Source organism: Calonectris borealis, chromosome 3 (assembly GCF_964195595.1).
Source record: "Calonectris borealis chromosome 3, bCalBor7.hap1.2, whole genome shotgun sequence".
In the NCBI taxonomy this organism is placed as follows: domain Eukaryota; kingdom Metazoa; phylum Chordata; class Aves; order Procellariiformes; family Procellariidae; genus Calonectris; species Calonectris borealis.
The window spans coordinates 87163213-87188341 of NC_134314.1; the positions used below are offsets into that span (position 1 = coordinate 87163213).

General features: G+C 42.6%; 1 protein-coding gene across 2 annotated transcripts in view; it reads right to left on the reverse strand.

Annotated features, from left to right (window-relative positions):
• Positions 1 to 311: 311 nt before the first annotated feature.
• The window catches only part of GREM2 (gremlin 2, DAN family BMP antagonist), a 39586-nt gene continuing 14768 nt past the window's right edge, over positions 312 to 25129 (reverse strand). The window contains exons 1-2 of one of the 2 annotated variants that reach the window (XM_075146532.1): positions 3277 to 3303; positions 312 to 3170 (exon numbers count right to left, since the gene is read on the reverse strand). In XM_075146532.1, coding sequence (XP_075002633.1) covers positions 2663 to 3169 — 507 coding nt within the window. In that variant the 5' untranslated portion in view covers position 3170; positions 3277 to 3303 and the 3' untranslated portion in view covers positions 312 to 2662. Of the gene's footprint in view, positions 3171 to 3276; positions 3304 to 25129 lie in introns of those variants that run through there. The other variant, XM_075146531.1, reaches the window with a different exon arrangement.

Here is a 25129-nt window from a genome sequence, read left to right on the forward strand (position 1 = left end):
AGTTACTTCTCTTACCACAAATGATGCCAGCAGTTCAGCCAGTGGTGGAGCTTTGGTTGTCTTCTTGTCAGTTAACCAAAAAAACAGAATTTGTGCATGCAGAATCAACTCCAGAATCTAGGATTAGTGCAATTTATTTTTCCCTCTTGCCTTGCAGGTACTTTTGAGGGGGGTGGGGGACAAGGGAAGAAGTAGCTAGGTTTTCCCAAGCTGTCAGGGTGAGCCATCATTTACCTGTATCTGGTAGGGTCAAAAGGAAGCTGGAGAATACACTGATTCGAGAGCAGTTGGACACAAGGTGTTGAAGCAAAGCCCGTAGACCTGGATGCCATATAACCCTAGAGTAGCTTTATTATTTAATCTATAATTTAATAGTAGACCTATAAAATAATTACATTATACTTAAAGCATTTCTTCATTTTTTGTTTTCATTTATAAAACAAGAATTAAATACAGTTTTAACCATTACAAGCTCAACTCAGTTTTTACATAAACACAGCTCCTAGAAGGAGCTTTAAGCTGCAGCATATTCATATTGCAAACTGGTGAAAAACCCAGGCAGGACATAGCTTAAAGATAAAGATTCTTGCACATTTTTCTTAACTGAAGTTATTAGGGTGCTTTTCTCTCTCTAGTCCAAAATGCCTGACTTTCAGTTCATTTCTTTCAAGCGGAGACTGAGATCCCTGGAGTCTTAGTAGGCTACAGCTATTGCCGCCTTCCCCCCCGCCGCACCCACACCAACGCTCTCAAGCCTAGACTGGACGGTGCCCGTTCGGTGGCCGGCTCGACGCTGGCAGCGCAGCAGCCACAGCCTCCAAAGCAATCCCTGCGCGAGGCGTCTCCCTGTGCACTTCTGACACGCTGAAAGATCACACCAGAAAAGCCACGGCCGTTCACGTAATAGGACTAACAGACCTGACCAACCTCATCCTGCCCGTGCCAATCCCCGTAAACCGCTTGGTGAGCGCTCGTGGAGCTCAGTCCTGAAAGCCTCTTAGAGCAGCCTGTCTCACATAATAGAGACCTGTGGCTCTGAACCCCGGGCCGGCGAGAGTGCTAAACACGTTAACCCCTTGAAGTGGCTGCATGTGAAGAGGCTGGCGGGAAAGGGCTCCCACAGCAAGCTGGTTTCACTGGATGCATACGCTGAACTGTGAGACATGCATCAGGGAGTCGGCGTGTCGTTTTTAATTTGTAAGCTTCACGGGCTTTGGTTTGGGGGAAGGTTTGTTTTGAGACATAGGATTTTAATGCAGCTGGGACTAACACAGATCGGAACTGTAACAAACGGGATATGCAGGACATGCTAAACTCCATCGGCTGAATAACAACATAGTATGACTTAAAATGAACTGCAAGTGTTCACCAACACTGATAATGTGTCAAAAACTGAGTGGACCACCAGTACTGCAGCAATTACAACTTACTCTCGCCCTGCTCCTACAGCTGTGACCCACTCCAGTGGCACTGACTGATGGGTTTGTCCTTTAACGCTAACAGATTAACATGGTTTCCAATCATGGGACGACACCACTCCCAAAACCTGATGACACTGATGCAGCTTTTGTGTTCAGTCCAGCAACGACCAAATTTTGTCCTTTGTGTGACAGTGCTTTTATACCTTAAGGGAAACATTGCTCCCCTAAGTATTCTCAGCTCCTCTCCCACTACCCTCCCACTTTCCTCGGTCTGAGCAGGCATAAATATAAGGTCATAAACGGATGTCGTCCTTTTTGGAGTAAGAAACACATACATATCTAACACACAAAAACCTACCAAAAGTCTAGTTAAACCATGTCCATTTTAAGCCAGGCAGCTGACCTAGCAACCAAGTCTCTTACTCAACATATTTTAATCTCTGGCATATTCTGCCACAAGAAAAATATACATGGCTAGGTCTATAATACTTTAAACAGCTGTTTACTATAGCTAGGTTACAAAATAAACACTGCTGCAGAGACCACGTGTTTGATATACTCTAACCACAACAGCATCAGAACCCACCCTCAGTCTGCTCCGTGGTCACGGTGGCTGACCCAGCGCCTTGCCCTCTCCCCCTCGCTTCTTATCTGCCGTTCAGACAACAAGCCCGGAACCATTTGTCATTGCACAATTAAAGTTGTCTTAAGGAGATGAGCCTCATCGGAGAGTCTTGCTTGCTTTTCGCACGTTGCTCCTCGTTACTCTCCCTCATCTGCGTCCCCCAGTCCCGGGCAGCACCCCAGCGCTTCCAAGTGGGAGCGGCAAGCTCCGGACCAAAGCACGGGGAAGGCGTTCTCGTCTCGTGGAGGGGACTGGAGTGTAGGACAGAGGGCTTTACTCCACACAGTGGAAACATTTAATGCTGGATCTAGCCAACTGGTCACTTCGATGATCAATCCCAACTTCTGGGAGCCTGCTCCACTCCAGAAGATTCAACCGCCAGATGATAATGGAAATACAATGAAATTTTATGGTGAAGTGCCTAACAGAGCCCATTAAAAAGCTTTATTCCAGTAGGCAAGAGACAAGGAGCCTTTCCTTGCTGGAGGGATGCCTCCTGAAAGAAAACAAAACACAAAAAAAAGGAAAAGAAGAAACAAACCAACAAAATGGACAGTCTGCTCAGTGGCAGAGGAGAGGCAGCAATAAATCTGATGGGGGCAACACACGCCTGCTCTCACAGTTTCCCTGAGCTGTTAAGATTCACAGACATGCACCGGCACTGCTTGACCTTCTGAATTTTCTTGAGTCGGAAAGGCGGGTCCAGCTCAGGGCACTCCAGCTGCACGGTCGAAGAGGTGACCTTGTGTGGCTTGCAGAAAGCACAGGACTGGAAGGACTCCTCCTCCTTTTTCACGTGCCGTGGTATGTAGAAGGAGTTGCACTGCCCATAGCAAAAGCGGTTGATGATGGTGCGGCTTATGCAGCCCTCCTCGCTGACAGTCTGCCGCAGGGGCTGCGTCTTGCACCAGTCGCTCTTGAGGTACTTCCGTTCGGTGACCACGAGGGCCTCCTGGCTGGAGGCCAGCACCTCCTTATTCAGCTGCTGCCTCCGCTCCGAGTGGTTGCTGCTGCTGTCTTTGTAAGGGGAGGGAATGGCGCCCGCGGGACGGTTTTTCCGGGTGTCTGCCACTCGAACCAGCGCCGCCATCAGAAAAACGGACACGGCAAATTTCCAAATCATCCTGCAAGGGCAACACAAGCAGCTGTTAGGAGCGACACATTTTCAAACCACAGAATTGCAATGGAGTTGAACTCTACGCATGCTTTTAGAAGAAGTGGAGATCTTACCGCCTTTGTAATCCCACCACTTTTCCTAGGAGGTTGGCCCTACTCTAGGGTGATTATTTTATCGTGAAGAGGCCAGCCCTCCCTCGCCCCCCCAACGCTTCTTTCCCCCGTAGGGACACTGCTGCTTTGATCGCTGAAGCAGTGGTTTTACAGAAGCCTCAGCCAGAAAGGTTTCCTCCTTCTCTGCGAAATCCTGGGCCAAACAGCTGGGCAAACTCCTGGCTAGCGAAGGCTCAGGAGACTCCTGCCAATACCGTGACAGCTGATTTGGGGACGGCGGGGGCGAGGGGAAGGGAATACCAGGTTACACAAGGTGAACTCCCGTCTGCCTCTCCAGCCCCCCGAGTCCCTGCCCAGCCTCGTTCCACACAGAAGTAGCGAGAGGTGTCCAAAAGCGTATTTTTGTTATTTTAAACTGCTTCTGAAGTTTCTTGGTGCGTTTATGGCACTTACAGGCTTGCGTTTGTTGTCTTTGTGGGAGGCCGAAAACTTGACGGATTTATTCTTGCAGTAAGAGGAAATGCTTAAACACAACTTTGAGGACTTCATTACTGCGATGCCTCTTAGGCAAATGGTTTAAGAAGGTTTGTAAACAGGAGAGAATTCAATATTTATTTTAGATGTTAAGGAATAGGGTCGAGCATAAGCCAGTTGCTAAGTTAAAATAGTCAGCCAGTTGGCAAAAATATTTTTTCCTATGGTTGTCTATTAGGATTTCTTGTTCTGTGGAGCATCTCTTACCAGCTCTTGGATTTTCGTCAACCACTTGTCCAATTCATTTTAGTAATGCGTCTCGTTGCGCCTCCAGGATATCAGAATAGACGTACTAAATTTCCTCATAAAGTCAATGCTCACCAGTGAACTGCCACAACTCATTTGACAGTTCATTTCACGCCGTTCTCTCTGGGAAGGGAGAACAGAGGGTCTCTAGGGTGCCAGAAGTGAGTGCAGCCCAGAAGCTTCCCATTCAGAGGCAAGGACACTTGAAGTCCTTCTAGAAGCTCACCTTTGTTCTGATGGACTGTATTTTTGTAACAGCGTACAGATGAAAGTGTCATCCCTCTCTTCCCAGTAAAGCTTCAAATCCTTCCAAGTAATGATTTTTTTTTTCCTTTAGAGTGATGCCAAGACAGAAAATACCATCACACCAGTAAATATAGATATGTCTAACACTATAGACACTTGAGATGTTGCATAGGTACTCCTAACATGAGAACATTTTCCAAACAAAGACACCAACAGATCAAAAAGGTGTTTGCGGCAAAGGTGCAAGAGAAGACGACAACAGCAGTAACAAATACTTCTCACCTAACAAAGTATTTAACCCCTGTGGAGATAAAGATAAGGAACTACTGTAGCAGACTAGGTGAGATAACATCTCTTTAGGTGGTCTTCTAAGTTTACGAGATCTCAGTGTCAGACTTTGACTAAATTTCTAAGGGGAGAAGTTTGAAGCGCTGAAGGAAAGGGAAGTGCTAATCCTATGGCTGTGAATGGAGGATGTTCTGATGCAGAGTTAAATTTCACCAGATTGTGTGCTTGAAACAGAACCACCTTTAAATGGAAACCAGTATTTCTAAAACCCAAATAAGCTCATTCATTTGCAACCATGCCAGCTGCCCACTGACAGCCACTGTAGCCATGGGTACTTTAAATCAGTGGCCTATTTTCACACTGCTTAACATTCGGCACACAAGTCCAGAAGTTTTGTCCAGAGTCTTTAAATGAAGCAAGACTAGACTTGGCTTTGCTCGCAGGTGTCGTCGCCAAGACCATTGGATGTCAATCCACACAGCCAGGCCAAAACCTAATCAGGTAATTAGTTTCAGTTGAATATAGTGTTCCACGCTTCCTTTCAAACTGTTCTCATGTTATCCTGCACTGATGGCTGCATTTCAGTAGTAGATAAAACAACTGATCCCCACTGCTTTGTGTTTTATATAGAAAGGGGAGGAAAAGCCCCAGGAGTCACAAGCCTACATCCTCCAGAAAAAGACAGAGGTGAGCTCTCCACAGGATGCCTTACGCCAACACTCCTCAGGCCCACTCTTCTACTCTTCTCTTGAAACACAAGCCCACAAAGCAATTGTGACAACCGTACTGTCCTTCGGGGAGGGAGCTTGGTCCTTTTCAGCAGGGACATCGCCTCTCCGGTCTCATTTCTCTGATCCCGGCGGGGAGGAGGTCAGTACAGGTCCAGAGGCACATGAGAAGGAGAGACGCGCTCTTTCCCCCACCCCTTCCTCTTTAATTTGGGAAACCCTGTCTTACCACACCCGCCCTTTCTCATCGCAAAATGCAAGGCGAAACCGCTTCCCTTTCGTGTCAAGGATGGGGTCAAGTAGCAATCCTATGTAGGAATTCAGGAAAGCTGACAGAGAGCTAACAACTCGAAGTCTACAATATAGAGAAATATTATAGTAGCTTTCTAATTACTGAAATAGTTTTATGTAGGCGTGGAGAGCCATTCAACAGAGTAAGTAGGATTTATTCAGTAAGTCTACGTTTATAACTAATAAAGCATTATTAATCAAAGCCACTATTGTAAGGTTATAAAGTAAACGCTGCAGTACATGTTAGCAAGTACTTCTCAGACAGGTAGGAAGGCACCACCTACTTCTGTCATTGATTGTTATCAAACCTGTACCTTAAAATGTTTACATAATAGAATAATAATCTATTTTACACTAGCAGGTCAAATGTGCATCCTGTCAGATCGTGGAATTTCTAATCACAGGGTTGCCCCTTACTAGCCTGCAAATCACCCCTTTCTAAGCCCTGGCACACAAACCCCCTATTCAAGCAAGTACGGGTGCAAACAAGGTCACCTGGTGCCAGCAACATGCCAAGGACTACATATATTTTCAGTGCTTACATGCAAAGAGAAGAGAAACCTCAGTATTCTCAGAGAAACAGAACTTTTTGGTAAACTCAGTCTGAATGCAAAGCAACATGGTGAATGCTGTCTGTCTGCAGACAGAGTGGCATGAGAAGAAACACAAAACGTACTGCAGAAGAACCTGGCTTCTAGCAAGGAGAGGGCAGTTCTGTCCTACTTAGACATCACAGAACAGCATGCGGCTGAGACCAGGCAAGCGAGAACTGCCTCGAGAGACCAACACCTCTAAAACCTGCACCAGTGCCAGGCTGGGCCCACCGCTCCCGCCGCGCTGGGGCTCCCCATGGCAGAGCCGGTGGAAGCTCCCGAGTGACAGTTTTCGGCTTCTTCAAGCGCCATCGCCAGCTGCTGCCAGTTCCCCCCACCCCTTTGTTCCAGTGCGTGAGCTGGTGCAGAAAACAACTTAACCTTAGACTAGACACCAAACAAGGCCTAGCTGCACTTACATTTCACGTGCTAAGTTCTTCTCTCTTTGAGATAAGGAAATCAGCATTAAGTATGAGTTCATAAACTCATCAAACCCGTCATGCTGGAGCTGGGCTATCAGGTACCCAGGAGGGTAAAAAATCCTTGGCCAAGGTGGCAAGAATGCCAAGATCCAGCTCTGTAATCCAGAGAGGTCAGGGCTCTCAGCTAGGAGGGGAAGACCCAGGATCACCGTGTCTGCCCTTAGCTTTATTGCTTGTTTGTAACCAATTACTGCGTAACCTAAAATATCTACCAAGGCAGGTTCCCTCTTGCATACCGAGGGCCCTTCTGGCCCTATAACTCACGCATTCTTGAAAGCCATCCAGCTCCGGAACAGGACAGGGAGCGGTGTAACCCCCAAAATAGCCTATAGTTCTGTGGTTAGGATTGGGAATTGGAGTATTGGATTCAACCTCAAAATTCAAGTGCATCATTTCTGGAGCAGTCCCCCAAGGTGGAAGCGGGTGCTACGGTCCGAAAGACAGGGCAGGAGGCAACGGCAGCGCCCACCTGTGCTGAGCGACTGCTCCAGCGTCTCCTCTGGTTTTCAAAGGCGTGACTTCAGTTTCTAAGTTCAAGATGCAGTTTCTGACTGGGAATTCCAGTTTTATAGATCAGCCTACTTCAGGGTTGCAGGTGGACAGAAAGAGAGAGGGATGTAACTGGAAGATCGCTGTGATTTTTTATGTTAGTTGCTCAGAAAATCAGCAGGTGTGAGACCCATTTGTTTGTTTTAGCGTGCAGCACCTACAAAGTACTCGGCATTATCAGCGTTCCTGGAGGCATCCAACTCTCTGATACAGGTATGTCACACAATTGTCTCCTCTTCACCAGGCCTTCCTGGGAGGGGTTTAGGAAAAAAGCCACAGCCAATGGTTTAGAAAGAAAAATCTGCAAAACCTGTCTTACCATGGAACTTGAGAGCCTACCCATTTAGCTTAGTCACAGGATGGATTCAGCCTGGAAATACATGTGGAAGATTTAGTACTATAAACCTATCTTATACCCATCAAAAGCACCGTAAGAGCCAATGACTGAGAAGATGATAAACAAATTCAGAGATACTTTACTTTTTGAAAATTTTGAATTTAATTAATAACTGAAGAGTTTGCCTTGGAAAATGGTTTCTCTTCAACTACCAGCAAAAAGCAGGAATTATAGGCTAGGTTAAATCAGGTATGGTTCTGTGGCACGGTACGTACACAGTCACATCTGACCCCCCGCATCACTCATTTACAGTTTCCATCCTGCAAACTTCAGAGACACAAGAGCTCTTCTTTGGGATCAGCTATTCAGCTGATTGTGGGAATCCCTGTTACCAAAAAATTTCCTACTCCCTGCTTACTTTCTGTCCTGGTATTAGACCTAGTAAAAAAAGAATCTGTATAAACCCGCCGTATGTATATTAATGTAAGAACATGGTGTACACGGTCGGTTCTCAGCATTTAAGATGGGACACGAGAAGTGTTCCTTGAAGACAAGCCAGGCAATAACTTTTCAAAGAACTAAAACTTGGCATTAGCAACAGATGCGGCAAGCCAGGAAATATCAGATTCTCTACCAGGAAGCCAAAAATGCTATTTATTTAATTTATTAATGGTTAGGCATGATTCTAATGGTACAATGTTCAAATAAAGACTATACAAATCAGGCATCTTTGTGCAAGGGAGGCATTTGGTGCTAACGTCGCCCTTTTAAGTGTCCTTTGGAAACTATTGCTCCTGTTTCTCAACAACGTCAGCAATAGCTGAACACTGTACTATATCTTTCTTTTCACAGAGCCATGGGCCTCTTAGTAAATCATTCCATCATTAATAGATTCTCATGATTAAATTGCCAAGACTGAGGCCAGCCACAACAACAAAACATGGGGGGAAAGGGGGGACAGGACGACCAAACTTAAAAAAAAACCTCAGAAAACCCAGTACTGCAGGTAGAATGTGTTATTCAGATATTCAGACATAAAATCACTGCCTTTAGCAGTAAAGAAGAGGTACCATGTACTGGGAATACTAAGCATCACTTTTAAAACCACTGCATGCAACCCCAAAGGGAGTAATTGTTTAAAAAACAATAATTAATGCCATTACAAGCAGAAGTTTTTCCCATCCTTGCCCTCTAAGAACCTTCTATAGTGATTTGAGAGAAAGCTATTTCGTTGCATCACAGCCCTAGCAGTAGGCGGTAGAGGGAGAAAACATTTCGTTCAGACTTAATAAACTCCTTGTACCCTCACTGGCTGGCTTGGACGGAGATCCTTCCTCTTCTCCATCCCTCCCTCTCCCTCTCACCAAGGAGATCCACCCTTCTCTCCCCCTCACGCCAACACCTCTCCCCCAGAGGCCCAAGCACGCCCACGGGGAACACCACAAAGCTGTGAAGGAAACAGGAAAGGTCTGCCAGCAGGCTGGACACCTCAGGAACCGTCCTGTCCAGGCTCTTGTTCTGTTTTTGAAAGGGGAATGTGGGGTTGGGTTTCCCTGATGCCAGCCCGCGTTCCTCAGGAGAGGACAGCATTTCCCCCATAATGCCAGAACTTAGAAGTTCTCCTTGTCAAGACAGTTCCTGAAGACACTGAATTTAAAATATTGAAAGATAGAGTACATCATAGACAAAACCAAAGTACACAGAACAAAGACACTGATGGGGACAGTCTATGCCAAGATAAAGCTAGTTGAAAGCAACTCAGAGGATGTTGCTTCATACTAATTTCAGCTCTCACTATAGATTTTCTACACCCAAGAGCTTTATCTTGAATTTTTTCTGAAGAGCCTGGGAGTTTAGAAGAATTCCTGGTCCATGCATAAAAATATAAGAGGAATCAAGGACTCGACCAATTACTCCTGTCATATTCAGCAATGTGTAATGTGTCAGATATGTTATTTTTAAGACAGGAGCTATTATGAAGAAAACTTGAGGGTAAACTCATCCTTGGCACTAAACCCAACCAGCTCGAATGATAGGTTTTTCCTTCATATTTTGTCCTCTGTCATCTTTCTTATCTACCTTTACCGCCTCCAGAAATTCATGTTTATAACCATTGAACTACTCCTTCTTTCAGGAACTTCAGACAAGCTCATTTGAAACAGGTTAGAATGCAGCTGCTCACTTCATCAGAGTTAAGAGATCACATTACTCCAGTGCTCCTCTTTGCACTGACATCCTGCCAGGAAGTATATTGATTTAAATATTGTATTACTCGTCTATGGTATTAGACGCTCCTCAGGCTGAATCCTTCTTATCTTGCATAGCTTCTAAACCTGCGCTTCACTTTATTTTTTTAAGCAGTATTAGTATTAGAGGAATTGAGAGAAGTTTCTCATTTTTTAAAACCAGGACAAGGAGTTTGTGAGAAGAGTCATTGAAGACTTCGTTAGCTGAGATATCAGTTTTTATCTATTATATCCAAGATATGAACTAGAGTTCCAGAAGACTGGAGGTGGCGAGGGGGAAGTATTGGTGAAGCCAGTCCTGCTATTTTTCTTTGAGAGACATTCACTAACACTTATATCCATGATAAATACCAATGCTTCCCAAAAAAACACATACACATATAATAAATGCAATTACTCAGGCAATCACCCAGCTAGAAAAAAAAAGTGAAGGAAACCATGGTCCAAGTTTTTTTTAAGGCTAAATGTTAGCCAGCTAATACAGTGAAGCAAGACACTATCAACTTCATACTGCCCTGTATTTATCAGTAGCAAAGATTTGATTCCACAACTGTGTCAGCATTTATCATGTTAACACAAGAAAAGTAAAATGAAGAGGAAGAAGAAAAGCTGCAAGGAATGTAAAAGCTAAGTCATTCTACAGTAGCTCTGGTAATGCAGCAATGCCATTTTCAGGGGAACGTGAATACACAGAACTCTGATCGAATCCTAGCAGGTAACTGGACAAAGGCTTTTTGGAATATTGTTATGATTAAAACTCCAAAATTTTGTTGCAATTTCAGCTTCAGGAACTTGTGGTTTTAGAGCCAACCACAGACAAATGTCTGCCTGGTGAGCACATGTGAATTGTCCCAAGCAGAGTGAGATGTCCTACTCAGAAGTGTCTGGGTAGTCATCAGTACTGGCAGCACATGCAACACGGGGGAAAAAAGGGGGAGCGGGAGGAGGGAAAAACCCACAAAATAAAACCAGATTTCTGCTTGCCGTCCATGAGGTTGATTTTCTTTCTCCCAACCTGGTTTTGGAGAATGCTACAGTCAGGGGGTGGGAGGAATAAATAAAAGAAAAATCCTTGGATACAAGGCGAATAGCTTTTTGGAAAGGACTGAAAGTTAGTTCTCCTATGAATCTAAAAAATGTCTCTTTGCAAGAGTGAACCAGGTTGAAAAGATACTTGTTCTCCTTCTCAGTGTTCCTCATCTTTTCAGCACGAGATAAGGAGCCCCAAATAGGCAAGTCAGTTCTGTTTGCACATGAACATTTTGTCCAGCAAGCAATAATAGCCTACATTTAACTTTATTCTTCTGTGCAGAAGGCAGCTCGTACACTCCCATTTGGCAGCGTTTCATTCAGGAGAAAACAGCAAACTTCTGCCCTTGGGAAACTAAAAACTAAATCAGAAGGGAAGCGGTGGCTTGAGCAAATGTCTTCATTTGTGACCATCCCTCAGCCTGTTGGAAAGGAGGACAGTCAACACAAGAATGGGGAAAGTTCAGCATTTAAATACAATAGCTCATTTCATTGCTTCCTCACTGGAGAATCGATACTACAAAAGACTATTTTGCAATGAGTAGTCTCCATTATATTTCTGTTGTTTGCATTACAACAGAACATAGAAATCTCATCCAAGACCAGTGCCTGACTAAGCAACACAACTTCAAATGTTTGTAGACTAACTTGGTGAGCAACATATGGTGGGACCAGAACTGAGCACAGAGGGGAAGTGAGTTACTGGAGGTCAGAAATTAACTGAAAATGGACCGTTTCCAACGTCTTTCAATTGCACCGCATGGCGCCAATGCTCTTCTTTTTGCTGATCTATCCAGATTTGTTACCCTTTGGCAAGCTCTTCTTTAAAAACATTATACTTTTGTATATGAAAATGGTTCTATATGAAAATTTCCAACATAGTTTCCCTGAGTTTTGATAGAACAGAGATGGAGTTAAGAGCTTTATTGCTTTGTAGCTTCAAACAATGCACTACTTCCAGAGCACACAGCTCATTTTCTAGCTCACAATAAGGGAGAAGACCATAGTCTTCAACATACGTGCATTACTGTACTTGCACCATTCCCAGAAGAGAGCATTTGGATGAGATCTGTTCTAGAAGAAAACTAAGGCCTGTACATTAAAGCATCATAAAAGTCCTCAAAAGCATTTCTGCTTGCTTCTCTTAATGGTCAGAAAAATGCAATTACTCCTAAAAATCAATAGGTGGCATGTAATCTTGTATATGAGAAACACTAGATTAATCAGCAGAGAAGTAACATTTAAATTTTCTAGATTTTCTGGTAGATTCAGATACTTGTATTCTTTCAGGCTCTCTGTTCAAGACGCTATCCTCAGTTACTACATTATGACTCTTAAGTAGTCATGTTCCTGTTTGAAAAATCTAAAATGTTATTGATGGTCTAGTGTTTATATTATGAATTTTTGTAAGCCAATATCCTATTTATAGAGCTGAAACACAGATGGTTCAAATAAGAATTGCTCTCATCTCAATATCCTACAGGCTAGCCTTTCTATTAGGTAGTATGCAAGTTCCCATACACACAAAATTTCAGCTATGTACCCCACTATTTTCCAGTATGCCACTTGCAAGAACCATTGCAGCTCTATTTTCATAAAGTTGTCCTAAAAATGGCACAGATTTATTGCTTCAAGAGTTTTTCATTTACATTTCTCTCTGCTTAAATTTGCGTGACAAAGCATCAGTCCTCCTGACTAAAACTTACAGCAGTTCTGCGGACAGAGTGCGTAAGACCTAAGCTAATGAGCAATTAAAACAAGTATTAAGCCCATTCAGCCTGTTAGCCACAACCAGGTCTATGCCACGCAAACATGTAGCTAAGTATCTTTACCAGAATGATTAGTTTCACGGAAAAGCATTTTTCTCTTCAGTGAGGCTCAGTCTAGGGAATCCTCTCATCCTTTTTTGCCTTTTCTTTGGTTAACAAGCAACATGCAATTACACATCTGACAGTTCCTCACAATTACATTTTTTAATCCGCTGACCAAATTTCAAACAAGTTGGACAGCAGGGCATTTTTGAAACTCCTACTGCATTACACTAAGTGTGTTTTCTCCTAGGGTATATAGGAAGCATGAAAAGTATTGCAGGGAAGGGGAAGCGGGGGCACAAGTCAAGGGTATCACAGTTTGGTACCACAGGAGGCGTGAGTAGTAAAGAGGAGGTTTAGGGTTACTGTGGTGGACTGGCACACCGAACACATCCATAGAAAACCAGAGTTCATGAGCTCTAATGTTCATGTGTAATACAAGACACCTTGAAACAACAGTGGGTCACCTCAAAGTTCTTCATACATTCTCTTGCTCAGGCTGTAAGCTGGCCCAACAGTTAAAAAACTTACGTGCACTACGTGTAGATGGAAGCCAGGCAGCAACGAGTCACTGCTGCGCACCATGCATAGTATTACCTTTGGGTTGATCCTGTAATATTTTGTATCCCCTTTTGTTCACAAATTGACTTGGAGAGTTACAAGATGTTTTCTTCTTTCCCTGAGAACACCAGGCTTCTGCTTGACTTACTTTTGCAGGTACTTTTTGTGGATTAACTAATGGTCCATCAGAATCCCCGTTTAATTACTTTTGTTTCAAATATTTAACTCGGCTGCAGGCTTTGCTCTGAAAGGAAGCCTGTTCACTCAGGGTCTCATATGAGAAAATTCAGGTATGCAACTGAAATGCAATTCAAACCTGGGAGGACTGAGAAGCACAGCAACCGCATGCCCTGATGGTTGGTTGTATGTGTGCATTTGCAAGCCTATAAACAAAGATGACATGCGGAGTTCAAAACCTGCGGAGTTATGTGGCTTCTTGGCTACCCTAGGACATGCATCAGTTGATGTCTTTATGCAAGTTTGTCAGTTTGGAACTATTCTGACCCTTATTTTCAAGCTGTTTTTTAAGATAACAAAAGGAATTTTCATTTATTTCACTACATGTCTGTTGATATTTTCAAACTGACAGTAATGTTTATGACTGTCATAGCTGTCAGCTGGACGAAAATAAATCACAGCAGCTCAACAATTGTCAAAAGTACAGAACTTATGAGGTGTTATAAAGTAATAGCTATAAAGGTGCTATTACAATAAAATTGGAATTAGATGATATGCAATATCAACATAAACATTGCTAAACCCCTAAACATTTCAATATCACTTTCTAGATATACTGGAAAATGCATAGCACACAGAAGGAATGGACAAACTACAGTTTACTCACTGTTATTGGCAGTGTGTGTCACTTAACTAAAAGATGAATTTTCAGTGAAATGCTGCAGGATGACCTGTACTACAGGAAATTTCACATCCAAATACTGGAAACTTACTCCATCCCTCCCACTTCACACTGATGGCAACACGTGGCTGTCCCACATCTATGTTCTTGTGGCTTTGATTCATGCTCTGCTCAGTGATTCTCCCTCCGTCATTGCCCAAAGAATGTAAATATTTATTCTGTCTGTATTCTGGTTTACAGACTTGGCCCATTATTGAATATGAAGGCTGTAATTCAATCATAGAAGGATCTGTTGCCACGCATAAACTGGGATTTTATGTTTTATGACTTAGGCTTCTCAGAGCAGCCGTCTTCCTACTCACCTCCCCCTCTCCTTGCCCATGACTGAATTATAGTTCTGTCTCTAATTGAAGCCTAGTATTATTCTATTTCTCTTCTGCTGAGAGGAAGACCAGAGCTATCATTCTGAATACACACCAAGCCACAGGAGCCTGGATGAGGTACTCTAATGACAGGTCCTCCTACACAGCACATTTGCAGTCTTTCTGCTAATTAATTTGATTTCCTTTGTCTAGACTAACATAATACAGCAAGTTACGCTCATTTAAAGGAGGATCGTTCGCCTTTCAGTTCACTCCAAATGAGGAAGAAAGAAGAGTCAATAGACTGGAATCCGGGGGAGACTGACTTTGTCCTTGACTACACCAGTGCTTATGTTTTCACTTGACCAAGACTTTGTCTCCAGGAGAACCCGAGACAGCACTATCATCAGAGGAGAGACTATAATCAAAATCAGATATCGTCGGTATGCGCATGGCAAGGCAGTGGCAGTTACACAGAAGGGTTCTGTCTACAACGCACTGCAGTCAGCGGCTTTCTTCCTGGCAATCACTTGGCATTTACTGTTCACAGCTCCTGACATCCTCAGAGGCTGAACAAACATGTAATTAAAAACACACACCAGCCGGTTTCTTCAGACTCCCTTCACAGAACCAAAGGAGATTCAGTAGCGTGCCACTGGACTAGTAAATCAGAGGCAAAGCTAGTAATGGGAGTTAAAGAAGTAACTCCTCACTATTTGGAAGGTGAGACCTTCATTCGGCAGTTTTGTCAATGATTGAAACCGTGGAGCTGAACAGTCTCAGAGCTGAGCTGTCAGTCAAATACAGGACTTGAGAAATGGGGTGATGTGTGACAAACAGATGAACTGACTTGGATTTGAAAGTTCAGCCTTCTGAGTCAGGTGGGCAGATCCAGTTTTAATACCCAGAAAGAAAAGTGACGAGGAACCACACATGATATAGGTGCACTGTGGAGTGGAATGAGTGCATACGTTTCTTAATAACGGCAAGGAAGATCTTACCCTACAACAGAAGAAGAAGAAGAAGAGGGGAGGAAGCCTACAGAGGCAATCACCAACCTCTTTGCTCACACACCCACAGAAGAGTGCCAGAGCTCCCCTTCTGTAGACAATTTCAGGATCATTTCTAGCCTTGTAACCTCAGTTGCATTTATCATTTTGCAGCATCAAAGAGGGGAAGGATTCCAACTTTGGGACTTACTGGCTCAGGGATTTTTTTTTGGCTGATAGTAACTGGGGACCCTCTTTACATAAACACAAGCTGAAGATAAACAGCACCTAGAGGCTCTTTATTAACTTAATGTGACCTTGTTTTTTTACAGTGTTTGGCCATAAGCCATTCATACTGTGTCACCACAATTACGGTTTGAATATTTTTCCATTACTCACGCTTTCAAGCTCAGTAGAAGTAGACAATAAGTAAAAGGAAATCTAAAGATTCTTCTCTTTGGCTCTTTCGGAAAGCTATTCTCAGAAAGGTCAGGGAGATATCTCGGAAAGAGTTAGCCAACATCTAGCTATAAATTTCAGTGTGAGATGGCAAGCTCCATTGCTCTTCCAGGTCTATTCAAGGCCTCTTTCCCAGCTATAACTCAGGCAGCACTTCCCTGAATGTAGAGGACAGAGATGACACTGGTGGTAGTCTTTGATGACCTGATGTTACTACACAGAAGGACAAAGATACCAAGATGCCATTTTATGTCAGTTCTTGATTTGATTGGGAGTAATGAATTGTCCAAGTGGCCAAGACAGCTTCCCTTTTGACATGACTACAATGCTACATAGTAGCTAACATTTCCATATGTGACCAGTAAATGCAAGACTGATTGTGAAGAGGAGGAACGAGTGATCAGAAAGCTTGCTCATTCAGGGTTTGGTTTGTTTTTTTTCTCTTATTACAAAGTAGTCAGAGAACATGTTGTGCATTACAGTTTACACCATTTTACTAATCCTACCACTTAGTGCTGTTTCAAGCATTTATGTATCTCTTGCTGAAGCAGCAAGGGAGATCGATCAGCTGAAGGGTTTGGCAAACTACTTGTAATGGTTCTCCTAGCATCAACATAGCTTTGTGTTGGTACTAGGAGAACCATTACAAGTAGTTTAAACTTGTATATACTACCCTATAAACCATTCAGTTGGCTCAGCAACCGAATGCCATCTGCACTACTTGCTAAGGCCCATTGTAGTTGATTAGACCAAGTAACATCATCCCAAGGAAAATGCTTTGATCCATAGGTTTGCTCTGGTTCCTAGTGAGTGATCATACACACAACTCACATATCATTTATGAGTGACTTAGACCACAGCTACAAACAACATTATGTACCCATGAACATGGCTCTTTCTAGACTTTCTCCTATGTCTTGGCTAAACAGTAGACTTTTTAAAGAAGTTCTGTGTAATATGGGATTAAGAGGACTGGAATCCCAAATAAGGCTAGGTGGAAAATATTTTCTGACACGATGAGAACTAGACATACTGAAAGACTCATTTCCAAATTGGAGGAAAAATTAAGTCCTGACCATTTCAGGCCTACGTTTTCACTTCAGATCAGCTGAACTATTAGATTCTGAATTCTTCCTTACTTTCCTTTTGAAGAAGGAGGTGAAGTGAGCAAAAATCAGTTTTAAAATACTTTCAGTGTAAAATTATTAAACCCTCAAAATCCAAAAAGCCATTTTGCAGAGTTAACATGAAACACCTTTTTGTCTCAGTAATGGGAAAACCCTAAAAAATACACATAAATTGAACTAGACCTTCAGGTGTTTTCATTCTAAAGATGCTGATATCTCTTCCTGCGAAAAGCAACTTTGAAAAAAGAGTTTTGATCAACACTTCTCCTGAAAACTTTCATTGCCACTGTGTGGAGAGAGAAAAAAAACGTTCCAACTCTGAAGCCTTGGGGCCACCACAATTTGTGTAGCATGATGGTCCTCAATGGGTCAAGGATAACCACAGCCCCATGGGACTTTTTATGCTTGTATTTTGAAAGGAGGCTCAGTAAAGAATTTGGCTTAGCAAAACAAGACTACACTTCCTCTCGTCCCTTACTTAGCTTCAGAACAACAGCTTTTGCTTTGAGTGATTATTTCAGCTTCCGTAATTTTTCTCCAGCACAAAACTGTAGGGAAGCTCCATACAGATCAGACCAGTGATTTGGGCAGCATAAGAACATGAATAATGTCAGAGCATCAAAGAGAAACGGAATAGCAATTAGGAAAAACGCTACCAAAAATGCACCCAGGAAAGTCAAAGCTAAAAGTAGCTCACCTGTCTGAAAATCTGCTAACTTGGCAAAAAACATTTTTCTTAGAGGACCCTAAGAAGCTCCTAATTAGCACAAAGACTGAGGAATACTAATTGCCACTTGGCAAAACTCTGCTCATTAAAAACACAGGGCACATTTGTGGGTTTTTTTCCTTCCTTCCCGCCCCCAAAATCACACTCTTGTTTTACAACATGAATGACATAAAAGGCTACCTCAGAGCAAGTGCACAATTTCATATCTACATCTTTGTTACAAGGCTGAAAGGGAGGACTCTTAAGCTTATCTAAAAAGAAAAAAAGGAGTGAGAATTAAATCACTGAACTGTATGGTTTAAGCAGAACACGCAATGGCACTGCAGACTTGAACAGGAAAGGAAGCAAGAGAGGCGCATTTGAGTTAATAGAAACAGACCTAAGAAGACAAGCTCCTGAGTGGATTTGCAGCATAATCGTACAGAAGACATAAAGAGCTCATCTAGCTACCATGGTTTTAACAAGGTCCTCTCTATGACTATTCTCCACCCCCTCAAAAAAAATACTATCTGTTTAAAGCTGCTTGCCAAAATCCATGGCAAAGCATCTAACAGAAACCAGAGATGAGATTTAGAGACACTTTACAAATAGGTGACAGGGACATACATGTCACTCGAATCAATGTGAGCAATCCAGAAGACTCCTGTTCCCACACCTACAAAGCCTGCAGTTTCATTTTGGACTGCGACATTGCTTACGTGTCTATACACCGGGGCCTCCGTAGGGCGCCCAGACGTACGACCGGGTCGGTGGTAATGCTGCCTGCTGCCATTCACACAGAAGGCAAGCAAAGCTTGGGAGCCACTCAGCAGCTCCCTGACTGTCCTGCTTCGTCACCTGTGTTTCACATGCACCCAACCAGTGGAATATGAACAGCATTAACTACTACCAGTCATCCAAAAATTTAGCCAATGGGGCACGCTACTTATCTTTCTTGTAACCAGCTTTGTCACAAGATCTTCCCCATTTATGAACATAAGCTCGGAGTTTCAGTACCCACATGAACTGGAGATAATTCGACTGACATTCCCCTCACGCTGCAGAAAAACCCTCTAAAAATTGCAGAACAGGCTAGTGGGAAAGCAGAAAGCACAAAGAGGCATTACCATACTTTCTGTTAAAGCTGTGTTATTAGGTAGGGAATAAACATAAAATTCCTGGACCTTAAGGGAATTATAATACCATATCCAACATTATTTTTCTGTGATTAGGCTTTGTGATGTGGAGGGTGAGGTCCTGATTGAAGCTCCCTGAATTTTATCATCCTCCCCAACATATTAAGATCATTCATTCTAGGTTTTTGAATCCAAATGAAAATAATCACAGACCAAAAGAATTAAAACCTTTAAAGCCGCCTTCTCTCAGTTTTACGTTCTGATAAGAATACTGCAGGATATGGGTTCAAATATGTATTCCAGTTATACATACTCACTGTAGAATAGTGCAAGTCCACTTTCAGGTAAAGCAATAGCACAGAGAAAACCCTGTATCTGACCTTGAGAAATAACCAAAACAGTGATTAATGTCAGCTGGATATATTTCTAATTGCAACCCATGCCCCTCTGAGATAAAGCTTGAATCAGCTGATGCTGTCACCCAGGCCAGGGTGCCGTTTGATTTGTTTACACTGTGAGCCATGGTCCCCCTGCTCCTGGCCCCCACCGGCACCACCGCGCCCCCGCCCCGCACACAAGCACGCGTGCACACACCGACACACACACGCGCTCCTCGGTCACTCTGCCAGTACTAACAACCATGCAGCCACACAGTCAGCAAGACGAGTTTGCTGATCCAGCCGAAAAGGTATTTTTTGTGTTTTGCCGGCCGGCTTTCCAGCTGCCTGCAGGATCAGTAGTGCCGCCGGGGCCCCCGTGCCAGCGCCGGGCTGCTCTGCCCTGCCAGTACCAGCCTACAGGCGGGCTGCCTTCAACCAGCTCAGAAGCCACACCCTGATACTCCTTCCAAACTGGGGCCTGGGAACGCTGTCACCCAACTTACCTGTTTCTGGGTGGAGGAGGCTAACGTAACTGGAAGGGTGTGGCTGATAAAGGTGGCGTTGACTGACAGAACTACAGGCTCTTGCTTCCTATATAAGATGCACGGTCCTTGTACCTAAATGGCTTGGTGTTAGGACTACAGTCTGTACCACCGCGGTGAGAGGAAATAAAATAATAATAATAATAGAATGTGATGAGTAGTACCATTTCAGGTGCCCAAGGGCATCCAACATGTTTGTATAGGCTGGCACATCAGAGAGAGACCCTATGGCAGATGCATAGTCTTCCACAGTGGCCACTGGAAGCCAGGTGAGAGATGTGGGGTATTCAAACAGGCACCGGGCACATCTGCTGAGGCAACCAACTCTCCACCAGAACCTCATTCTGCTCTAAAGACACAAGGACTCGGATTTGTGCAAGCATCTTAAACATCACAGCTCTTACTTATGACTAGATTTCCAAAAGAGGTATGCACCATTTATCTCAAGTCCTTAATGGATAAAAGAGGATCTTTTATCTTATCTTGAAAATGTGCTCTGCAACTGTAGTGCAAAACTAAATATTAAACATGGAAAAAGAAGCATGAACATGTTCTCTAACTAACTGCTGCATCCTGACTTTTGAGAGTCTTGCCTTGTAAGTGCAAAGGTTTCTTCCGTCACGGCTTTGGGGTTTTAAGTGACTAAACACAACCGCTGGTTAGACTGCATAGGAATAATCTACATGATATATGAAGCACTGATGCCTTCTGCTTCACTCTTTCTCCATATGCCCCCCTTCACTCTCCCTGCCCTAACACCTACCCTTGCTGGATTCTCCACACCTGATCCAGAATCTAGCACTGAAGACTGTGGCAAGGTGGCTCTTCTTTGTGTGAAGATGCTACATACCCACGCAATTAGTGCATTGCAAAATTAAGCAAACCTGAATTTAAGGACAAATAAACAAACAAGTAATGTGGTTTGGTGAAAGAAGTTGGAGGAAATAGTTTTCCATTCTCTTTCCAGGTAACAGATGAGCCAAAAATGCTCATGAGACAGAACCAATCCGCTGGTTAATAACCTGAAAAAAATCTATCAGAAGTTATAACACAATTTGAATGCAAATATTTGTCCAACCTCCCTTTCAGAACGGAGCACCGGAACCTAACAAAAGTAGGTCACTTGTTCTGGCTATTGAATTCACATGGATTTTTGCCCTCATTAGCAAAAACTAAGTTGTGCATGCACATGACATGGCAAGAAATGGAGTGATGATGCTAATAGATGAACGAGAAAAACAGGAGACAAGTTTTCAGGAGCATTTATTCAGCAGAAGGATGAAACAGCATCGGACCAGTCAGGGTCTAAGTTGAAGCCTTCAATGCCAAGCCTTGAAGCCAAAGCCTGTATCTCTGCCACCCAGTCAAAGGGTACAAACACCACAGTGCCTGGCCATCCAAAGGGCACAGGCTTATGCACGGAACCTGTGCATTAAGCTTCTCTCTTGTTACTGAACGAAGGCATCTTCATTCTCCAAAAGCCCGGATGATTTTGAGTACCATGTGGGCTCATGTTTTCCAGTTAACTACAGCTGCATACATGCATAAATATAATATACTTAACGGTCAACAGACAGGACGAAGCTCTCACACAGGTATGAGCTCACACCATTTTAGCAATTAGGACCCTGATTAAGAGAGGACAGCTTTAAACTAACACTGTAGAAGTTAAGCAAACACTTAATTGGCTTCCTGTATTCAGGTCCAAAAGCCCGTTGAAGTTACCAGACCTTAGAAGAAAAGCGTGATAATGTACCCTACACACCAGCAAGTCGAAAGCATCAGGGAACGCACCCTACCCACTTGTAATTAAAATTAAGAGATGGAAATTTTATCAAGGTTGGATATGTTTGCAGTTTGGATCAGATGGCATTTAAACATGGAAAGCTGTCTGCCATCTCAAATGTATAGCTCTTATTTTTAATCAACTGCCTCAAGTAATATTTATTCCTCTTAAAGGAAGCCTTAGGCTCTGTACTTCACTGACAGCTTTTTGTTAAGTCAGCTTCCACAAACACACCCCACTCCCAAATTTTATATTGTTTCTATGTGCATTGCTGTCTCTCACAATGGTCATCACAGTAATCCCTCTGTCCCAACATGTCCCACAGTAGGACAAGAGACTCCTCAGCACCTGGAAATTTAAAAAAATCCAAAACCAGAAGTTAACCCAACTTATATGCAGATCTCAAAAAAACCACATCAGATCTACGCCCACCACACTTTGTTGATGGCACGCTGAGGACATTAAGAACAAATCAAGGTTCTATTTTTGGGCTTGAAAACATGGCTGCACAAACACAGAATGGAAAGTAGCTGCTTATGAGCCAGTTCTGGGCACCACGCTTCAGGAAAACCATGAAGGTTTCTAGAGGGGAGGCAAGGAAGAAAAAAAAGAACATTTACATACACAGAACTATAACTCAATGTGGCAAGATTGCAGAAATCAGGGATCTTTAATACAAAGAAGCAAAGACCAGAGGAGTGAAGTTAATAGCTTTCAAATGCATAAAAGGGTATTGCAAAGAGTGAAACAATATGTCTTTACTCTTCATGGATGCAAATGCAATAATGTCAGCAAATAAGATTTCAGACAATATTCCTATTAGCAAGCGCCATGATACAGATAGTGAGGCATTGGAATTGATTTGCCTAAGTTTGTAGACTCATCGTCAGAATTTTTAAGGAGAAAGTGACACAAAAGGGGAAAAAAAAAATCACATCTGCCACGGATTACGTTAGATAAAATGGATCCTAACAAGCAGGAGATGAGCCAGATGACTTCTCAAAGTCCCTTTAGTTCCCTTTTAAGTACATAGACATATACATATACATACTATATATAGCAATTATTGTCCTCCAAAGAACCATCTTTTTAATAGTTTTTTCCCTAGTTTTCTGTCATCTCTATTCTCTTCTTATCTTCCTAGGCTTTTAGGTTTTCTGCTAGCTATCACAGAAAGAAATCATCATTCTTTTTGCAGTACAGCTTAAGGTGCATTTGCCATGTGGTCACTAAACTGCTACTCAAAGCCAGCCTTATGTTTAACACACTGCAATCTGCTAATTGTGAACCTACCAGGTTTATAACACAGATACTATCAGATGCTTTCAGAATTAAAGACTCAGTTTGATTTCTTTTGCTGTAGGCAGAATATGTAATATTTATTTAATGGTCCTCTGCTGGCAAAAGAGGCCAAGACTCAAGATTCTGGAGAATGTCTTGGGTTTTCCAAAATTTAAGTTATTTAGAGGAAACATTGCCTGGTTTATTTTTTGAAGAAGATGAATGTCATTTATAAATCATTAGAAAATGTTAGGTTCCTAAAGCATATTTAAATACCCGTAAAACACACACACAACATTTTCCACATAAGGCTAATTTGGGCATGGTTTTAAACCATCTTAGAGGACTGATTTCAAGGCAGAGAAGTCAAAACTGCTTAATTAGCCAGTGTGGGTAGACAATATGATGCCAATATCATGCCACATCATGCTTTTTCCTCCCGGTCCCTTTGGAGCCAGTGACAGACACGTTGAGCTAGAAGGTGGGCGATAGCACTGCTGCACCAGCTCATGGAGCAACCAAAGTCCACAACCAGCAACTGAATGGGGCAGCTGAGTGGCTTCTCATCCGGAGGCCTCAGGACAGCAGAACAGGCCCAGAAACAACCACGTCCTCGAAGATCTGAGGCAAACCGCAGAGGTTTGCACAGACAAAAACATCTGTATTGTCCTCGTGACAGCAAACACCCAAATTCCTCTCTATTCGTAATACTTGTAATTAACAGGTGTGGAATAGTTTGTCAACAGCTGTCATCGTAAAGCTATGGTATTTGTCCTACAAGCACAGCAATACCCTGTGAAGATGTATCCACTGTCCAACCCTCCCTTTCCCACAAAGCACAACAAAAAAATAAATTAAATTGCTCTCAAACAGAAACTGAACACACACTGGAATAAAATTCCTATCTGCCTTCTTTATCCTCCCAAAATTGAGATAAGTTTTGAAATTTGATTTACTTACTGTTGCTAATTCCCTAAAAGTAGCCTACAGAGTAAAAGCATCTCCTCAACATTTCCCCTGTGAGGAATTGCTCCCCTACCTAGATATAGTCTAATATTTCTGATTACGTTGAAGAGGTGGGGTGATATTGCAGTGCGTGGTTTCCTAAAAGCCAGGAAAGAGTCATTCACCTAAGAGCAACTTAGAACACCAATCTTCGTTATTTGTTTACTGTTATTTACTCTTATTATTATTTATGTACTGTTATTTAGTAACTATTATACAATTCCTCTTCGTACTGCTATTCCTGAGAGAAGCCAGTTGCTCTGGTATGTTTTTTAAACCAATGCTACATTTATACTCTCCTGTAACCCAATGCAAAGCAATGATCAAGTGTATACACATATGTTCAGATTCTGACAAAAAGTACACCACTCATTGCCAAGGATTTACTGTAGGATTGAAACAAAAGGAAAGTTTAATACGAGACAGAATCCTGAAACAAATTAGTAGAGCAGAGGATGAGAAGCTGCAAAGATTTATGCGCTAATACTGCAATGTTCTCTACCACCAAGAAGCCCCACAAACTTTTTCACTGGGTCCAGTAAGCTCAGGGAAAAAAAAAATATGGAGGCAGGCAAGATTCTCTGCAAACATGTATTAAAAATTATCTTGTCAGTGACAAATACTGACTTCATTGAAGTGAATAGAAAAAAAATATTTTAATTCAATGGAGTCAGTAATTTTACTCTTGGGAATATCAATACAGAATCCTTGAGGTTTAAAATATACAGTCATTTAGATCAGGCAAGGATCTGTCTTCAGGGAGACTCCCTGATATTTCACACAGTTCAGGTGGACAAAAAAAGTACTACCATTAAAAATACTTGATCATTTTGAAGTAATCAGCAAACGTTTACAGATAAATTATTGTAACAGCTGACAGATGAAAAAAAACAACCACACCAAAAAATTTACCAGGAAGTAATTTAAAACAATAGATTAACAACGTTTATGTTCTTGGAATATCTTGTAATTCCAATACTAATCATTTTTCATTTCTACTTAGTATCATGCTGCTTCTTTAGTTATTTTGCATATTTTAAATTGTATTTTACTTTTAATTAATTAAACTTCATCTGTCTATAAAAGGGAAAAAAAGGAAGAGGGAAGAGAAAACTCCACAAATGTCTGTTTTCTGCCTAGTGTAACACGGCAAATAAATCCAGCCTAGTTAGTCCTAACCTAGGCTACAGGAGCCCTTGGCTTTACAAGAGCACCAAGTATCAGAACAGGTTCTATAAACCATGGTAAAAAAGGTATCCCCCAAAAGTGTCTGTAGGGCT